The 17,729-nt window shown below is 38.8% G+C and overlaps 1 protein-coding gene across 1 annotated transcript in view; it reads left to right on the top strand.

Moving 5' to 3' along the window:
- Positions 1-17,729, top strand: part of vav3a (vav 3 guanine nucleotide exchange factor a) — a 111,187-nt gene that overhangs the window by 47,415 nt on the left and 46,043 nt on the right. Inside the window, 9 exon segments of the mRNA XM_028569697.1 lie at positions 2,108-2,166; positions 2,307-2,372; positions 5,912-6,020; positions 7,084-7,185; positions 8,735-8,803; positions 9,530-9,633; positions 9,893-9,992; positions 10,723-10,818; positions 17,323-17,391. Of these exon segments, the coding sequence (XP_028425498.1) occupies positions 2,108-2,166; positions 2,307-2,372; positions 5,912-6,020; positions 7,084-7,185; positions 8,735-8,803; positions 9,530-9,633; positions 9,893-9,992; positions 10,723-10,818; positions 17,323-17,391 (774 nt within the window).

The raw sequence follows: 17,729 nt of genomic DNA, 5'->3' as shown, positions 1-17,729 counted from the left end.
ATCAAGAGAACTAAAAACATGGCTCAGTGAATTATTATGGGAAGCACATGGACCAATTCCTATTTGTTAGATTGCCTTAAATGTTACCAATGTGGGTAAATGCAGGTGTGAAACATTAGTGCTACCTCCTCTCATGATGTGGCATAATCACTGCTGCTGAGCTCCATCACAAGCACGGCTCTGCTCCCTCTCTCAGCTGCTCACCACTCACAGACACTCTTTGATCAGAGACCCGACTGATAAACTCAGCTTGACTTTGTGTTTCATGGTGTTCTTAATGCACTGCTGCCTCGGAACTCTGTGATATAATGAAAAGCTTCGTTAAAGTCAGACTTTGACACATGTATGGGATATGGAATGTCAGTTAGTGTCATCCGCCTTCTATTTTGATGGATACGGTTTGATTGATTGCATATTGTGCAATCCCCACTGTCTGCTAATCTATTAGAAATCCTTAATATTCGAGTGGTTAAAAACACTGAATACGGATACTAAAAACAGCTACAAGTCCATCAATCCTCAGCGTCCTACGTTGGACGGACATTCATTTTAAATCAGTGACGCACAACATGTCACATTAGCAGTTCCAGTGGTGCACAGTGTTACAGTTTATAGGTTAAAGGAGGTGAGCAGAAACATGTTTCTGCCTCTCTCTGTCCTTTGTGTTCCACTGTTTATTATATTGACTGGTGGGGGAAGGGAAAGGCCAGTTGTGTGATCAGTATTGATCTCTGAGAGCTTCTGCTCCAGGCCAGATGTCAAAATCTACGGTTACATCTATGATGTGTGTGTGTGTGTGTGTGTGTGTGAATGCGAGTGTGCGGGCATGTTTTCATTGGCACGTCCGCGAGTTATATCAGTGGGTAGATGCCCCAACACAAAGAGATTTGTGGGCCGTTTGCCAGGTGGCAAAACATGAATAAGCAGCTCTGCCTGTGGAGCGTTGACTCAGATTGTAAAACTGTATGGTTCATTAGGCAGGTGATTTCAAAAACACAAACATACACAAAAAGGGAGTTAAGGGTACCGGCAGGACTGAGTACAGCAGCGTGAAATTACATGCCATACAAATAGCAATCATGTCAGCCCACGAGTGCATGCGGTTAACTTCACAGCACTATAAATTACTGAACAGTTTATGTGACGCTGCTCTGTCGCTACTGTACTGCTAACTGTTTACTGTGTCAAATGAGTCAACACAACATTTTCCACATAGCAATGTTAAAACACACAAAAAATTATATTGTATGACTATGTACATTAATTACTTCTTCAACTTGTGCAACTTTATTGATATTGTCCCAATATCAATAAAGTGGGGGGCAATTTGTGGTGCAGCGAGGCATATGTGTCAGACAATCAGACACACAGCACAACAAAAGACAACAAAAAGACATCCCCATTAAGTGGAGCACTGACAATAACCACATGGAATACATACATCACATCATTTAAAGTGGTTAAAGTCCTGTAATCCATCATTAAGGTGCCAGTTTTTCCATCATAAAGTGCTATTGCATTAAAATCCAGATAAATAAATACAGACATCTATAAAAAAAAAACAAGTACCATCACAAATAAAACTACAACAAATCCCTACAAATCACACACACACACACACACACACACACACACACACACACACACACACACACACACACACACACACACACACACTAAGAAATACCAAAGAAATAAAAAGTCCAACCAATAAATAGCTAGCAGATAGAATGACTTATATTTAACAATATGATTGCATGTTATTTAGCTCTCTTTAATCTCTTAGATTGTGACTGTGTTTCTTTTATTGCACACAAATAAGTGACACAGTTAACACGTCTCAGTGTTGGAGTGTTTGAGAATGCTGCCCTCATGTGTCTCCGCTTAGAAATGCAGCACCACGAGAGCACCAAGACCCAAACAACACAGTCATAGGTCCTGCCTTCCAGACTGTACAATGTGCTGTATAATGTAAATTATTTCACGCGGCTTATATATGATCATTGTACTTTATGAGATTGTGTTAAATGATACATTGATGACGTGTGAATAAACGTAAACGTAGAAATAATATTGATAAAATAACAAATCAGTTTTTCCATTGCAGGTTATGGACACACTCTCGAAACTTTCCCACACAGTGTTTGCCCAGCAAACTGGAGTCAGGTATGTTGAAGTGACATTAACGATACATACTTATATACAATACAGTATTACATGACACAATCTACTATGTATCCTATGGCAGGCTATTTATTGATGACATTTTAAGATTGACCCAGATTGCTTTCTGTTTCCCTTGAAAGGCCCTTTCCATCCGAGGATAGTGTTGAACATGACGATATCTACAACCACCTGGAGGACCTTATAGAGTACGTCTCTTCTTCTTCTTCTCTTCTCTTCTCTTCTCTTCTCCTCAAGTGTGCAGGCTGTTGTGGGCCCAGGCAACATTTGTTCCCTGGGTGTTGACTGGAATGCAGCCACCTCCACCAAGGCGTTCAGCATGAGCTCTCCCCACTCTTTTCTTAGTAAATCACAAGTCGTGTGGGCTTGATAATAATTCCAGCCTGTTTTCACACCTGATCCCCCACACACTTATGAAAGTATTACATATTTGCATGTATATAAATACCCTTAAAACCTGTTTGAACTTGAGTGAGTTGTACTGGGGACATCATATTAACCTGAAAAATTAACTGAGGTTATATGTTTTCTAATAACATTTGAACATGACATATGATGACAGCTGACCATCTTCTGATTTATGCTTTTTTTTGTTTTACAATTATATCATAAAATAACTTTATCAAAACAACAAATTATTGCATGTTCCCCTTTTGAAAGTGAACAGGGAACAAACTCATAAGACACCTACATTGGTAACATAACTCCTGACACAAAATCATTTATCTATGTGCAAAGCAGCAATAAAAAGTGAATCTCAAACATTTTCCTTTCTATTCATAGCACGTGCTTGATTAATGAGGCTTATATTTGTCTATTGTTAGAGCCTAGAGTCAAATGTAACTTCCTGGATCCAAGCAGAAACCATTGACACAAATGGAAAAGTACAGGATTGGTTTTGAGTTGCATTGTAAAGACAGAGCTACTGTAAATTGTGCGGTAATGTATGTCAGTGGAGACAGATAATCTTACAGTGAAAATGCTGTTAGGAAGCCTCACACTGACACGGTGCTCTGCTCTATGTTCAGCGCTGACAGCTCCTGGAGTAGGAAGCAGCCTATAGTCGTTAGTGACAGAGCAAAAACAGCGGTCTGACAGCAGCCAGCAGTGGATGGGAGGTGGAAGTGGCAGCCTGGATCACACTGAACAGAGCCGTGTCCACCTCTACACTGCCATCTGCTCAGTTTAGCAGCAAATGGACACAGAAACATACCCATTCACCCACACCCCGACTGTTGACCATTTAGAGCCAACCGTCCATACTCTAACACAAACACCGTCAAGCGTTGACCAAACTATTTTAGGCCCATTGTGTGTTTAACATGTCAGGGTTATACCGCAGGGTATTAAAAAGTCTAAAATAGTCTAAAATTTCAAAATTTAAGGCCTTAAAAAGTCTCAAATTCTAGGTCTTAAATAGTTTCAAACAGGTCTTTGTTTTCCTACGTCCGTGCAACGCTACTTCTAATGCTCATTGAAATTTTCCCACAGCGCTTTACAAAGTTTTTATTATTATTCCGTGGTGTTGTAGTTCTTTCTTTTTCTAGTCCAAATGGAATTCGCTGTATTTCGACTACCAATGAGACCTACAGTACATGCAACTTATATTACAGCCAATCAGCTTTCCTGTTATTGGCGCAAGTCTCTTTCGGATTGTACAACAGACATAAAACTAATTTTATTCTTCAGCTATGGGGAGGTGCAGGTTTAGCGATTCTTGGCTTGAATAAAACTGAATTCAGGGCTTGTTTTCCGGATTCTGACGTTTTTGTTTTTGTTTCTTGATATATATAATAATATAATATATATAATAATATAGGTCTTAAATTTCATTTATACTTGTCTTTAAAAGGTCTTAAAAAGTCTTAAAGGAACACGCCGACTTATTGGGACTTTAGCTTATTCACTGTAACCCCCAGAGTTAGACAAGTCTATAGATACCCTTCTCATCTCCGTGCGTGCTGTAACGCTGTCTGACGCCCCACAGCGCTAGCTAAGCCTAGCACAGATCCTGCAGGTAACTGGTTCCAACTAGCCTACTGCTCCGAATAAGTGACAAAATAACGCCAACATGTTCCTATTTACATGTTGTGATTTGGCGTGTTCCTTTAAAGTGATGGTTTGGAGTAATTTCACCCTAGGGTCCTTTGCACCACGACCTCGAGCCAAACAACTCTTTTTTCCCCTGGGTCAAACATTGAGAGAGTAAGCGTTAGTTGGCTGAATAGCTTAGTGCAGGCACTAATGGATCCAAGTGTGTATCTTGTACATTACCCCACTAATAATGCCCAAAATGATACCAAACTTCTACACTAGTACAAATAGGTTATGTACTCATTAAACGATGGATTGGAATGTTTGTAAGTACACCAGGAGTTTATTTTAAATAAGACTTGCTGCCTGCTGGGTTCTGCTCTCTACTGCTACTGCTACCGGCAGTAAAATGAGTGCTTAGGGACATCTACAAATTACAGCACTGAAAAGAGATACAACAAAAATATTTATTAATTTAACTTATTTTTTTAAAAGTGCTGTAGTAAAACTAGGACGAGACAAGTTATAATTAATGGTGTTTGGAGACACTACCTTATTTAATCATTAAATGTTTCTAAAAATAGCTGGCCACGTGTAAACATAGCATGAGATGAGCAGAGAGAACATGACACATAATGAAAGTGTGTCATGTGAAATAACCAAAACTGTTCTAGTACTGACAATATCCAAACACATACCTCCTACTATGACATTGCTGTGGCAGCTACTACAACCAATGATCTAACAGTCTGCTACTGTTTTATACAATATGGCCAGGGTTATCAGGTAATCCCAAATCACATTTGATTGGATAACTTAATGTATGAAAATGCTGTAATTATATGATTCATATAACTGAACAATTAAAACAGGGACACAGGATAATAATTTAGAAAATGTACTTGAAATATCTTTAGCTCAGTGTAGGTGTTGTAGCTAAGTTTGTTCTAGGATTTATTTCATGAGTGCAGTTACCTGAAGTATACTTGTTTTTTTCCATGCAAATAAGAATATCAGTCCCTGCTGGTCAAAACAGCATGCTATCTTACTTCAGATATGAAGGCAAACACAAACAAAACTTACCTACACCACCACAGCTTACACAGTCCCATGCTTAATCCTCACCCCTCACCCTCTATTCTTCACCCTAAAATACCTGCACACTTACAAGTGCTTTACATCCTGTGCGTAGAGAACCATCTCATGTTGCTTTCCTCTTAAGGACTTTTGGTTCTGTTACACATAGTACAAAACACACACACACACACACACAAACACACAAGCACTGAGTCATGTCATTTTAACCCACTTGCCAAGGTACAGTAATTGGCTCAGATGTGAGCAGTCGGAACAGGCCTGTGGCGTCACACAAAACAGTCTTTGCTTGTGTGTGTGGGGTGTGTGTGTGTGTGTGTGTGTGTGTGTGTGTGTGTGGGTGTGTGGGTGTGTGGGTGTTTCTGAGCCACTTTCACAGCCATGGATTAAGTGTCGTTCCCGGCTAACAAGATTTGTAGAATTGTATTGAAATCCACTTCTGTAAAAACCACAACTGGGTGTTTTTGCGTCAACGTTTCATGTGGCTATGACGAGGAGTAAAAACCATTACCCACTCACAGTAAACCTCAGGATCAAACAGATGTGTGATGTAGGCCTAATGTCATGTCGGTACCATATTCTGTCATGTGTGCTGCAGTGAGAACGGGGTGGAGGATGAGGAGGATCTATATGACTGCGTGTATGATGATGAAGATGGAGGAGAGATCTATGAGGACCTGATGAAGACAGAAGCTATCCCGCCTCCAGTTAGTCCTCCTAACACTCACTTTTTTTTGCCATACCTCATTAATACAGGCTGACTCAGTTTGGCACATGCCGCATTGAGTCACCATCTGCATTTAAAGAAATAATTTGGCATTTCATTAAATATGCTTATTTGCTTTTTTTTTTCTTTTTTGCTGAGAGAGAGATAAGAAGATTGTTACCACTCTCATGTCTGTACATTAGCTAAATATTAAGCTAAAGCCAGCGGCCAATTAGCTTAGCCTAGCATAAAAGCTGGAAACTAGCATGACTGTACAAAGGTAACAAAAAATGCCTACCAGCACCTCTAAAGCGCACTAATTAACTTAATACAATACAGTATATGTTGTTTGTTTAAATCTGTACCAAAACCGAAAAAAACACAATTTGTGGTTATATGTGGAGCGATGTTAGACTATAGTTCTGGTTCAGGCGCAGTGACTTCCTGAGTCTTGTTGTACACATTAAGTACAGTAGGAGATAACTCTCCATAAAATTACAACTTGTCATTTTTACTCTTCAGTTTTTGTTTGGATTAAACAAACACAATACGTGTTAATTACTGAGCTTTAGAGGTGCTGGTAGGTGGATACCTTTGGTGAGCCAGGCTACCTTTTCCCTCCCTGCCTTCCAGACTTTGTGCTAAACTAAGCTAATAGGCTGCTGGCTGTAGCTTCATATTTAGCGTAAACACAGTCTCTAGCCTAATTGAATTCCATGAAAAAAATCTCTCTTATTTCCTATTAAGTGAATTTGTATTTTTACTCACATTATAAATGCTTTGTTCAATAAATACGAAGGTACCTCGTACTCTGTCATAATTGGCAGACAATCTAGCTAGCATGTGCGACTGACCTTGCTTAAACTGGTTACGTAGACTACATCTGGATGAAGACTCAACAGTTTGTCAGCCCACAGCGCTGACACATAGTAACAGTCCTGTGTGTGTGTGTGTGTGTGTGTGTGTGTGTGTGTGTGTGTGTGTGTGTGTGTGTGTGTGTGTGTGTGTGTGTGTGTGTGTGTGTGTGTGTGTGTGTGTGTGTGTGTGTGTGTGTGTGTGTGTAGGCGTTCCAGAAGCAAGCAGAGACTGACATCAGGAGTTGCTGTTTGACAGAGATCAAGCAGACAGAGGAGAAATACACTGAGACCCTGGAGTCTATAGAGAAGGTACTGACTTGCTAATAGGGCTTGACCCCTTAAGTATGTTAAGTATGTCTATAAGATGTGTGATTTTCTCATATTGTTTCACTTTAATGATTCATAGAGGCCAGAAGAGGCAAAACCTTCAAGTACTTTACATGGAGAAAAAAAGCAAAACATTTGAGAATTTAGAAAAAAGAATCTCAATTAGAGTCAGATTGATCCCATTTCCTGTCCCATTGATAATCATTGATTGATTTATCCCTAGGGCCTAGAGATACCGACCCTGAGGCTGGGAAACACTGGCCTAGTTTGACCAAGTGAATTGATATCTACACAGTGAGTGGGGTGTGTTTAGAAGCAGAAGTCTGTAAAAAAAAAAAGTGAAAACATCAAGACCTTAAAAACTATTCTAAATGAGAAAAAATGACTTATAATGCATAATGTGTTTTCCCAGGTCCCTGACAGACTTATTTATGTCCAAACAGAGGACAGAGTTGGTTTAAATGACAATCATAGCAATGCTACTTATCACTAGACCCAAACGGGATCTGCAGATATTTAAACTGTAAAAAAACAGTTTTAAGTGGTGATCCAGAATACGACTGTTTTTTTTTTGTCTGTTGAATTCTGTGTCCACAGATTTCGTCTGGCCCTGCTTATCACAATATATAACTTTATTTACAGACTCAAGGTCCAGATATAAAACTACACATGAAATATTACAAGAGGGGTACACAAAAACAATAATACTACATAGCTAATATCAGTATCAGAAATAATACAAATTACTTATCATAAATTCAATAATTTGAGCCTACATTCCACTGCAGTGGGTCAAAAGTGAAACTAAAGTAATCTTTCTTAGGGTGGAAATTGTCCCGCTCTACTGATTTTATGCAGTAAAAGCATGACAAGAGCACTAGAAATCAATTTGACCTCCTTATCATTTGCAATATGAGAAACTGTGAAACGGACTCACTGTCATTTGGGGTATAATGGAAAAAATAATGAGTAGTGTAACAAATCTGTACTCCCAGAGAGAAAAGAGTGAAAGAATACATTTTTATTTTTGAAATTAGTAGTGGGTAATGAGTATTCCCAACACTGCTAAGAACAAACTATGAGAAAAGCCCTTTTGCCGTGGATGTTTTCCACCTTACCCTGCACTTTTACAGGCCCGCTGTCCCCCCCGCCCCCCAGCCACAGCTACTTGTCTTCTCCCTCTTGTGTACGTTCACGTCTGGAAAAAGACCTTGCCTGCTCTCCCAGCAGAGTACTCGCTAGATGAGTTTCGATACCAAGTGGACGGTAGAAATTAGTTTGAGATGTAGAGGTGACTATGCGGTGGGACTTTTTCTGAGAGGAAATCATTAAATTGCAAACTCTGAAAATGAGATTATTGTCGCGTGACCCAGACATTCCTGCTTGTTATTGCTGACTGTAGCTCTTGTAGCAAATTGGCCTCGTAATATAATAGCTTCTTTAAAATGACTTTCCCACTCTTACCGCGGAGGGGACGAGCTACATTCTCTTACATTCTCTCTCTCTCTCTCTCTCTCTCTCTCTGCTGCAGCACTTTATGATGCCCCTCACCATGTTTCTATCCATGGCCGAGATGGAAAAGGTGTTTGTAAATATCCCGGTAAGTCATTATCTTTTTAGTGTGATCGTCTGACTTTGTGGTCAAAAACATTTTTTTTGAAGGGTCCTTTTCACTGCAGACATGTCCGAGTAGGAAAGGCGCAGGTGTGAAATATAACATTAATGAATTCCACATTAAAAGTGTCACACTGTCATGTCTTTTTTTATTCTCCAAATTGAAACACACCTGTTCACACAGCATTAATATGTATTAAATACATTGAATGTTATGCTAATATGCATTAAATATGTATTAAATACATTGAATGTTATGCTAACATGCTCACAATGACCAAGCATACTGTTTGCATGTTAGAAGGAACACACAAGGTACACATTACTGCTAAAAGAGTACCACAAATTGTATTGAATGTGTCATAAAAAATGTTTGATATAAAATGAAAGTTGAGCTGAAATGAGTATCAACCAAACAATCTATTTTACACGTGAAATCATATAAAATAATATTCCAGTAAAATGTAATTCAATAATAATAATGATCAATTAGCTGGTTAGCATAAATGGTTATTTTGATAATACCAAACTTTTCCTAATTCTAGCTTCTCAATTGTGAATTCCTGCATTTCTTAATGTCTTATCTGATAATAAGACAATATATGTGTAGACCAAATGATGGATTAATCACTGAAATACTGAAAAATAATAATTAGTTGCAGACCTAAATGAAAGTAACAGAAGTTTGATGTACAGTACGTTTGTGTTTCAGGACCTGGTTAAAGTTCACAAATGTTTACTGCTGGAAATCCAAAACTCAGTCCAGCACAGAAGTGCCCAGAACGTTTACCAGATCTTTATCACTTTCAAAGAGAGGTAAGCTATGAATTTTGTAACCTCTAATAAGCCCTTATATTTTCGGTAAAGCTCTTACAATACATTCTGTGGATACAATTTCCCCTTTGGGATCAATAAATTATCTATCTATCTATCTGTCTATCTATCTATCTATCTATCTATCTATCTATCACATTATTAAACTGCCTTTTAAAGTCTAAGATAGTGTTGTCAGAATAATGCAGGCACCCTGGCTTCCTCTCTTAACCTCCTGGTGCATGTGTTTGATCCGTCCCAGATTGTTGATCTATGGGAAATACTGCAGCCATGTGGAAACAGCCATCGCCAGTCTGGATGAAATCTGCAAAGACAGAGAGGACATACGCATGAAGCTAGAGGTAAATCGTTTTTCATGATTATTAAGAGCCGCAGTGACAAGTTTCCATTTCTCATCCCCTCAGCATGGTCAGAGAATGCCCTCAAGTGTGTATCTGAGGCATTGCAGGTGATAAAACCACAGCTGGCAGCATACATGATTGTAAAGTTTTCAATTAAGCTCTAATAGCTTGAAGTGATTCCCCCCAGTGTATTGCAAGCCCGGTGGCCCTTAAATTGTCCCCCACCACGCCTTTTTTTAAAACTACAGTTACAGTGGGGCGACTCGGTTGGAAACTTAGACAGTCATATTTTCGAATCTCCAGTTAGCTTTTAGCACTGACTTAATTGTACGGCCCTGTTCCATCCGTGATTCTGTTATCACAGAAACTATTGGGCCCTACATTAATGCTGCCATCAGTCTGTGAATGGCCCCAACCGGGCCCTCGTTGCAAAAAAAAGACACTTGCCACTGGGCTAAACTATTTTTCTGGGGGAAACTCTGGCTTGCTCACTGAGACTCCTACTTTTACTACTCTACTCATTTCTAGAAAGCGATAGTTCAAATAAGTTTTTTTTTTATTAAGAACTCCTGAACATCTTTTAACAGTTTGGCTCCTTTAAGGTTACATGTGTTACGCACTGTCACAGGGTTGTGTGTGTGTATATATATATATATATATATATATATATATATATATATATATATATATATATATATATATAATTGCTTTCTTTGTTGTCTTCTTACAGGAGTGTTCAAAGAGAGCCAACCACGGCAAGTTCACACTGAGGGATCTACTAGTGGTTCCTATGCAGCGAGTCTTAAAGTATCACCTCCTCTTGCAGGTACAGTACTACAACCTATCTCATACTATACTATTTCTACTGTAGTCATACAGTTGTCATGTCATCATGGTGTAAAGCCGTAGCCTTCCAGTTAATGCTGTGAATGTGGGAACACCAGGTAACAGATTTCTGCTCAACTGTTTCAAACCCTCTGGAGTCTGCCTACTCCTCTGTGAATACACTGAGCATGTTTTGTCTTTAGTATCATAACTTTTTTATATATATCATTTAGAGGAGAAAGCCAGTTGAAAGTGCTGATGTGGGCTTTCACACTCAGATATTTTCATGTCTGTAGACAATACAAAATTCTTATTTTTAAGATTTTTTTTTTGTCCTATTTATTTTTATTTTGAAATATTAAAGTGCTCATATTATGCTCATTTTCAGGTTCATAGTTGTATTTAGAGGTTGTACCAGAATAGGTTTATGTGGTTTAATTTTCATAAAACACCATATATTTGTTGTACTGCACATTGCTGCAGCTCCTCTTTTCACCCTGTGTGTTGAGCTCTCTGTTTTAGCTACAGAGTGAGACATCTCCCTTCTGTTCCATCTTTGTTGGGAGTCGCACATGAGCATTACCTAGGTAAGCACTACTAGCCAGTCAGAAGCAGAGTATGAGGGCGTGCCATGCTCGCAGCTAGGTGAGCATGTAAGCATATAATGTGTGTTACAAAGTGACGAGCGTTTGTCCCGGAAGTAAAGGCTGGACTACAATAGAGCTGTCTGGAGCAGTTTGTGAACAGTGTTTTCTCTGGAAGATGGTAAGTCCCTTTGGGGTGGACTTTGGGCTTTTTCACTTTGTTAACCTATAACATACACAACAAGATATATAACACAATAAAGGAAAGGGCAAAAGCCAAAAAGCATAATATGAGCACTTTAATATTTCAGTGATTTTCAGGCATACAAAGACTTTCAATGAAAAAAGGCAGAAAAACAAGGTTGGATAAAATTGCTTAACATGTAAATAGACTGTATTCTAGTTTTATTTCATACATTTTTCTCCGCTGTATTTGTATGTATAAAAAGTGAAACAATGTTTTTTTAAACCTTCAACTGTTCTATAATTCTTCTTCAATTATTTGGTTTCTGGCAGCATTATACGTCTTCACAGTTACATTAGGAAATAAAAAAAATGTCCTCTGTTCTTTCTTAACTTTGCTAAAAATGTAAACAGTCTTTGTATGAAATCAAGCATCACTGCAACTCAGTGGTAGAAAGTAACTAAGTACATTTACTCAAGGTACTTTTACTGTACTTGAGCATGTCCATTTTATGATATTTATGACTCCACCACATTTGTCTGATATTATTTGCTATATATACTAGTTACTTTTTATACTTTAAACTACCCATCAGAATATAAAGTAGTTAAAGTTGGCTACACCTCACCCTAGCTGCAACATTGACATACTGCATACATGTTATAATAATCAGATAATCCAATATATAGATATAGTAACATAACACACACTTTCCCTGATAATACTTCTGTCTTTGAGACATAAGTCTCATAGACAGAAGCATATAACATAGTTTTCACTGACTTTATAGATGACTCTCAGTAGGTGACAGAGCCCCATCCGGGAGATTTGGATTCATCCAAAAGGCTCCATAATTGATAATCAGACTTTATGAGCAGCAGGACTCGCTGTCACTAGGTGGTGCTGTTGACCACGTTTGGTTCCCGTCCCATGCCCTCGTCCTTCACACTCCCCTCGTCTATTTCTGTCGCCTCTGCATGACTCTCCGAATGAAAAAGAGGAGCACATAATTGTCATTTGATTGAGACAATCAAGAAGTAGGAGAGAGAAAACCGGTAAAGTGAAGTGTGGACAGTGCAGTACACGGAACAAGACAAACCACTAAAGAGAGCTAGACGGAGAGGTGAAGTGTTTTTGAAGTGGTAAGAATCTGAATTTGAAGCTGAACTATGGCTGTGAAAGTTCCATACAGGGCCAGGGAGAAATGACTAACATGTCACTGAAAATCTCTCGCAGGACTTTTCTTCTATTATAGTTGTTGAATTGACTAGATATAATATTCTATCATGTTTCATGATCCACATGTTGAAATATTGACATGCATTTCTAAAATAGCTACATTATATAGCTAACTAAAGTTTCCTCAGAGAAAATCACTTGTACCTACAGTATGTGTGTCAGTATACACGTATGTGTGTGTGAGCGTGGCCTATCCTTTTCGTCTGGTGCACGCACACACACACACACACACACACGTAAATACGCAGACACACAGTCTTCATTATTCACCGAAAAGGAGAAATTAAAGAAGTTGAAGGTGGTCTGTATATATTGTGAATGTGGGTTTTCTGTGATGTACAAACAGTACAATAATAAAAAGAAAATCAGCAGCATTTCTTTGTCTATGTGCGTGGGTGGGTGTGGAGCTGACATCCATAGGGAGTGCATACGGTCTCAGTGTGTCTTATTTTAATACTTCATTGTCGATTAATATATTGATCATTTTCTCGATTCATTACAGTTTTTTTCCGATTGCTAAACGACAGTGGGCGAAACTAAAGCCACGTGCAAAACACAAACTCCAGTCTGCGCAGCAGCAGTTCACGTGGACCAAACTCTAGTTCATTTTTCATTGCTTGAACACAGTTTTCAAAACTCTACACACTTATCCCATGACTTTAACCACAATGTGCACAACACTGTGGTTCTACAGCACTTTGTTCAAATGCTAACACACTGCTGTCAAAACTGTTAACCACACATTCAAAACAGAATAGATTTCAGTCTGGTGCCTATCAAACACTGCTGATTGCAATTTTAGCTGAAAGCCTAAGTAGGTGTCTTGTTTTAGACTAGTAAGTGAACATACAGTATACAGTATTTATATAGAGAAAGCTCAGAAAGCCTTTTTTTTTATACAAACACCAAATAAGAATGGAACAATTATACACCATTTACTGTAAGAGAAACAGGTAAAAGAGCAAAGATACCAATATGTCCTGGTAAGATGTCTGAGGTTAAATACACAGCTATAAAAAAAAGTGAAAAACTATATCTTTACTATAGTAAAACTGCGTTCTTACTGTTTTTCAGAAAGTAACGGAGGTGAAAGCAATGGAAACACCACATTCATTAGTATTCAGAGATGATTCAGACATCCAATGTGATGAAGAACACTTGCCGCATGATGCTGGAGAGAGGCAGGATTAGTCACACTATTCTTTGGTACTGTTACGCACATTTAGTTTTTTTTCCAGTAATTTCATAAATTACTAGAGACCAAATACTATATTTAGCAAACTTCTGATTTTCATGCCTTCTTGTTTACCTTACATACAAATTGGTATATTACATAAAATCAATATCTTTTCTTTAAAGAAACTATTGATTTGTAATTTCTGTCTTGGTGTTTGACGCTAGTGTTTTTACTCTCAGTGTGTTCTGAGTGACAGTGTGTGTTGTCTCAGTGAGGATTGTTCACAGTGTTTGGCTACACTGAGCCTGTTTTGAGACGTGTGTTAAGAGTTATGTTGTTTGGAATGAGTTTTGCAGGTGATGTGAACTGTTTAGCTCAGGTGACTGTTGGAAGTACAGAATGTGGTTTGAGTTGTGCTTCAGTTGTGACCACTGTCGTTTAGCAATAAAAAAAAAAAATCCATCAGATCAGTGTTTTCCAAAGCCCAAGATGACGTCCTCAGATGTCTTGTTTTGTCCACAACTCAAAGATATTCAGTTTGCTGAAAATATTCAGAAAATATTCACATTTAAGGAGCTGGAATCAGAAAAATGTGACTTTTTCTTTTATAAAAATGACACACAGATTAATCGGTTATCAAAATAGTAGGCAATTAATTTAATAGTTGACAACTAATTGACTAATCTTTGCAGCTCTACTATGTTTTGGTTCCTTTTGTATACTGTGGAACCTCGGCAGAGCAATGTGCGCAGGATAGTGTGAGTTAGGAGCCTTAGAATGGAAGCAAAAAAAGACAAAAAAAAAAACCCCAAAGGGTTTTGAATCTTAAAAGCAACTGAACACCTACTTGTCAAATGTGGTTACTACTGAATTCTGAATGTAAAAATATTGTTATTTATATATTTCCCGTATGTAATTTCAAGTAATTCAATAATAAAAACATTTAAGTATTTTGTTTTAGATTTCACAAATATAGACAGTTGCTCAGGTTGAGTCGGTCATTTTCAGATCTGCAAATTTAAGATGAAAAATTCCAGCTTGAACATTTATGCTACCAAGGATAAGTAGTGGAGCCTTCAGGTGAGAGAAACCCTGCACACTTGACTGTTGACCGCAGTTTGTAAATTTCAATTCCATGAGTTCAATAGCATCTCAATGAGTATTCAATACTAGTGACATTTTAAAAATTAGGTATTTAGTTGCTTACAAAATCAAAATTATTACAGCCTTTCTTTGCCTCCATAGCTGTGTATACCTGTTTGTAAGGCACACGTTTGATTTGCAGTATAGTATGTATTGTATAATTTACTGTGAATCCTTACAGGCATTGAAATGCATTTGATAGTGGGCATATTTCCTTCACTAGTGAATGGCAGATCTGTTATTGCATGTCCACTCTGAAATGAATCCAGAAGAGTTTAACAGAACAATATACATGCCTTTAAAGAAGCGACCATGCATGTATTCTTTTTCTATTCACATTAGAAAGAATTATCATATTTTCTCAGCTTTAATTTGGTATGTTCAGTCAGAAATGAGCTGTTTCCTAGCCCTAAATTAGGCTCTCGGAAACCTTGATGATGTGTCCCACCAATCAAAACAAAAACCTGTAGCAACAAAGTATTTGTGTGATGTCAACGTGGGCCAAAAGCCCTGCGGGTAACAGCCGGGTAACAGCTAGCTGCATTGAATAAAGCATCGGCTGGGTTACTTTTCCACATGGTGACATCCACAACGTGTACAACAAATGTCTAGTCACTTGCCTTCGCTCCTCGGGTTCCTCTTTCTTAGTGGTTCTTTCTTTCTTTCTTTTTTTGTCATCAATCTTTTTCTCTTTCTTCCTCACTGCCTCTGCTCATCATTTCTCTTCCCCCCCTGAACACACCGCAACACGATTCCCTCAACGAGTCCATCATGTATGGTCCTGGCTATCAGTGTGACCACTCCCTTCCTCCGTATCTCTGTGGATGTGTGGAGGTGGGAGCGAGCCTTGATAAATAGGACTCTGTCGTCTTGCTAGTGATAATAATGCCCAGGTTGAGCTTGACTGACACCAGGGATTTGAGCAGTGCCAAGCAGACATATATATCTCCCTTAGCGGCTCAGTGTGTGTGTGTGTGTGTGTGTGTGTGTGTGTGTGTGTATACACACAGTTTGTATGGGCCTGTATAAAGGACATGCATGGCATCCTTCCTTATCCTCCACTGTTGAGGTCTAGATGTCTTGTTTACGCTGAGCCAGGCACCGGCAAGCAATTTCAGATACACACTTGCACACACACTTCTGCAATACATGAGTACACACACACACACACACACACACACACACACACACACACACACACACACACACACACACACACACACACACACACATTTGATTTATTTCAGGACAGGATTCTTTTCGGAGTAACCTTTTTCATTTCATATCTGGAGCCAAAGCATTATGATCTCAAGCGTGGAATGTGGCTGTATGTATGTCAGCAGCAGGATAACAATGTGAATTTTCACTTTTTTGTTTGTTTTGTGATTGACAAATAGCCTTGCTTTCCTCCTTACATTTCTAACTTTGGGTATATAATTAAAATGATGTTAGCTAGTCGTTAGTCTATATCCTCGATCTTCCACTTCTGGGATTGCCGCCAGAAATTCTGCCGTATGCTCTTATTTCCTTTGTGTTGGAGTTTAAAACTTTTATGAGGACTATGGTTAACTGCTTCTCAGATCTCTGCAGGGTAAATCCAGACAGCTAGTTAGACCATCTGTCCAATCTGAGTTTTCTGTTGCACGAGTTTAACAACTTTTGAACGCACACATATTCCACCAAAACAAGTTCCTTCCCGAGGCTATTTTGCAGCGGCACCGTGGCTCAGTGCAGCGCTTAGTGCCGCCCAAGATGATTGTGATTGATGTAAAGAAATGGCAATAAACCAGAGCTCTACTTTTTCTCCCATCCTGGAATACTGTGGGGACTAGCACTCTTTGCAGCTCTGAACCATCATTGCAGCTGGGCAAATAATGTAACGGCACTGTAGCAGCACTTTCTACCTATATAAAGTATAGTTGTGACATCACAACCGTACAGAAGTCCTGACGGCTCGTTTAAAGGCACCGTTTCTGATTGCAGGCTGTGTCCATTCCTCTGTTAATTGAGAGTGTTGATACATTCATAGTATTTATACAGCACCTAGACTTGCTGGACATGGAAATCTCACTTTTTACAATTTGGGACCTTTCAATCAGTTTTACAACATGAAAGACGTGTAATCATAGGACACTTGCTTACCTATATGTTGTGTTGTGATTTGTTTCTGTCGACTAGGAGCTGGTGAAACACACTCAAGATGCCACAGAGAAGAGTAATCTGCGGACGGCATTGGATGCCATGAAGGTACATCATCAGCTTATCCAGTTTATTTTATTTCAACACTCTTATCCCAGCATGCACCGAGTGAAAGGACCAACCCAAAGCTACATACACAAACATATTCACAGTCACTCTTCCAGTATGAGCCGCTTAGCGTGCACAAGACTTTGTGAGCGTGCTGTCATCCAATTTGATTGACATTGCTAACTGGGCAACTTCAGCAAACGACCCCACAATTGTCATCAAATTTAAATAATGTTGCTAAATCCTTCTTGGTGCACAGAAATCTGTAAACTAGTGAGAAGAAAACAGAAAAGTGTGTTCATACAGGAATAAATTAGGTTTAGGGCCTCGAAGGGAAA

Source organism: Perca flavescens, chromosome 22, assembly GCF_004354835.1.
Source record: "Perca flavescens isolate YP-PL-M2 chromosome 22, PFLA_1.0, whole genome shotgun sequence".
NCBI classification, from domain to species: Eukaryota; Metazoa; Chordata; class Actinopteri; order Perciformes; family Percidae; genus Perca; species Perca flavescens.
This window is presented reverse-complemented; position numbering and strand designations above follow the sequence as displayed.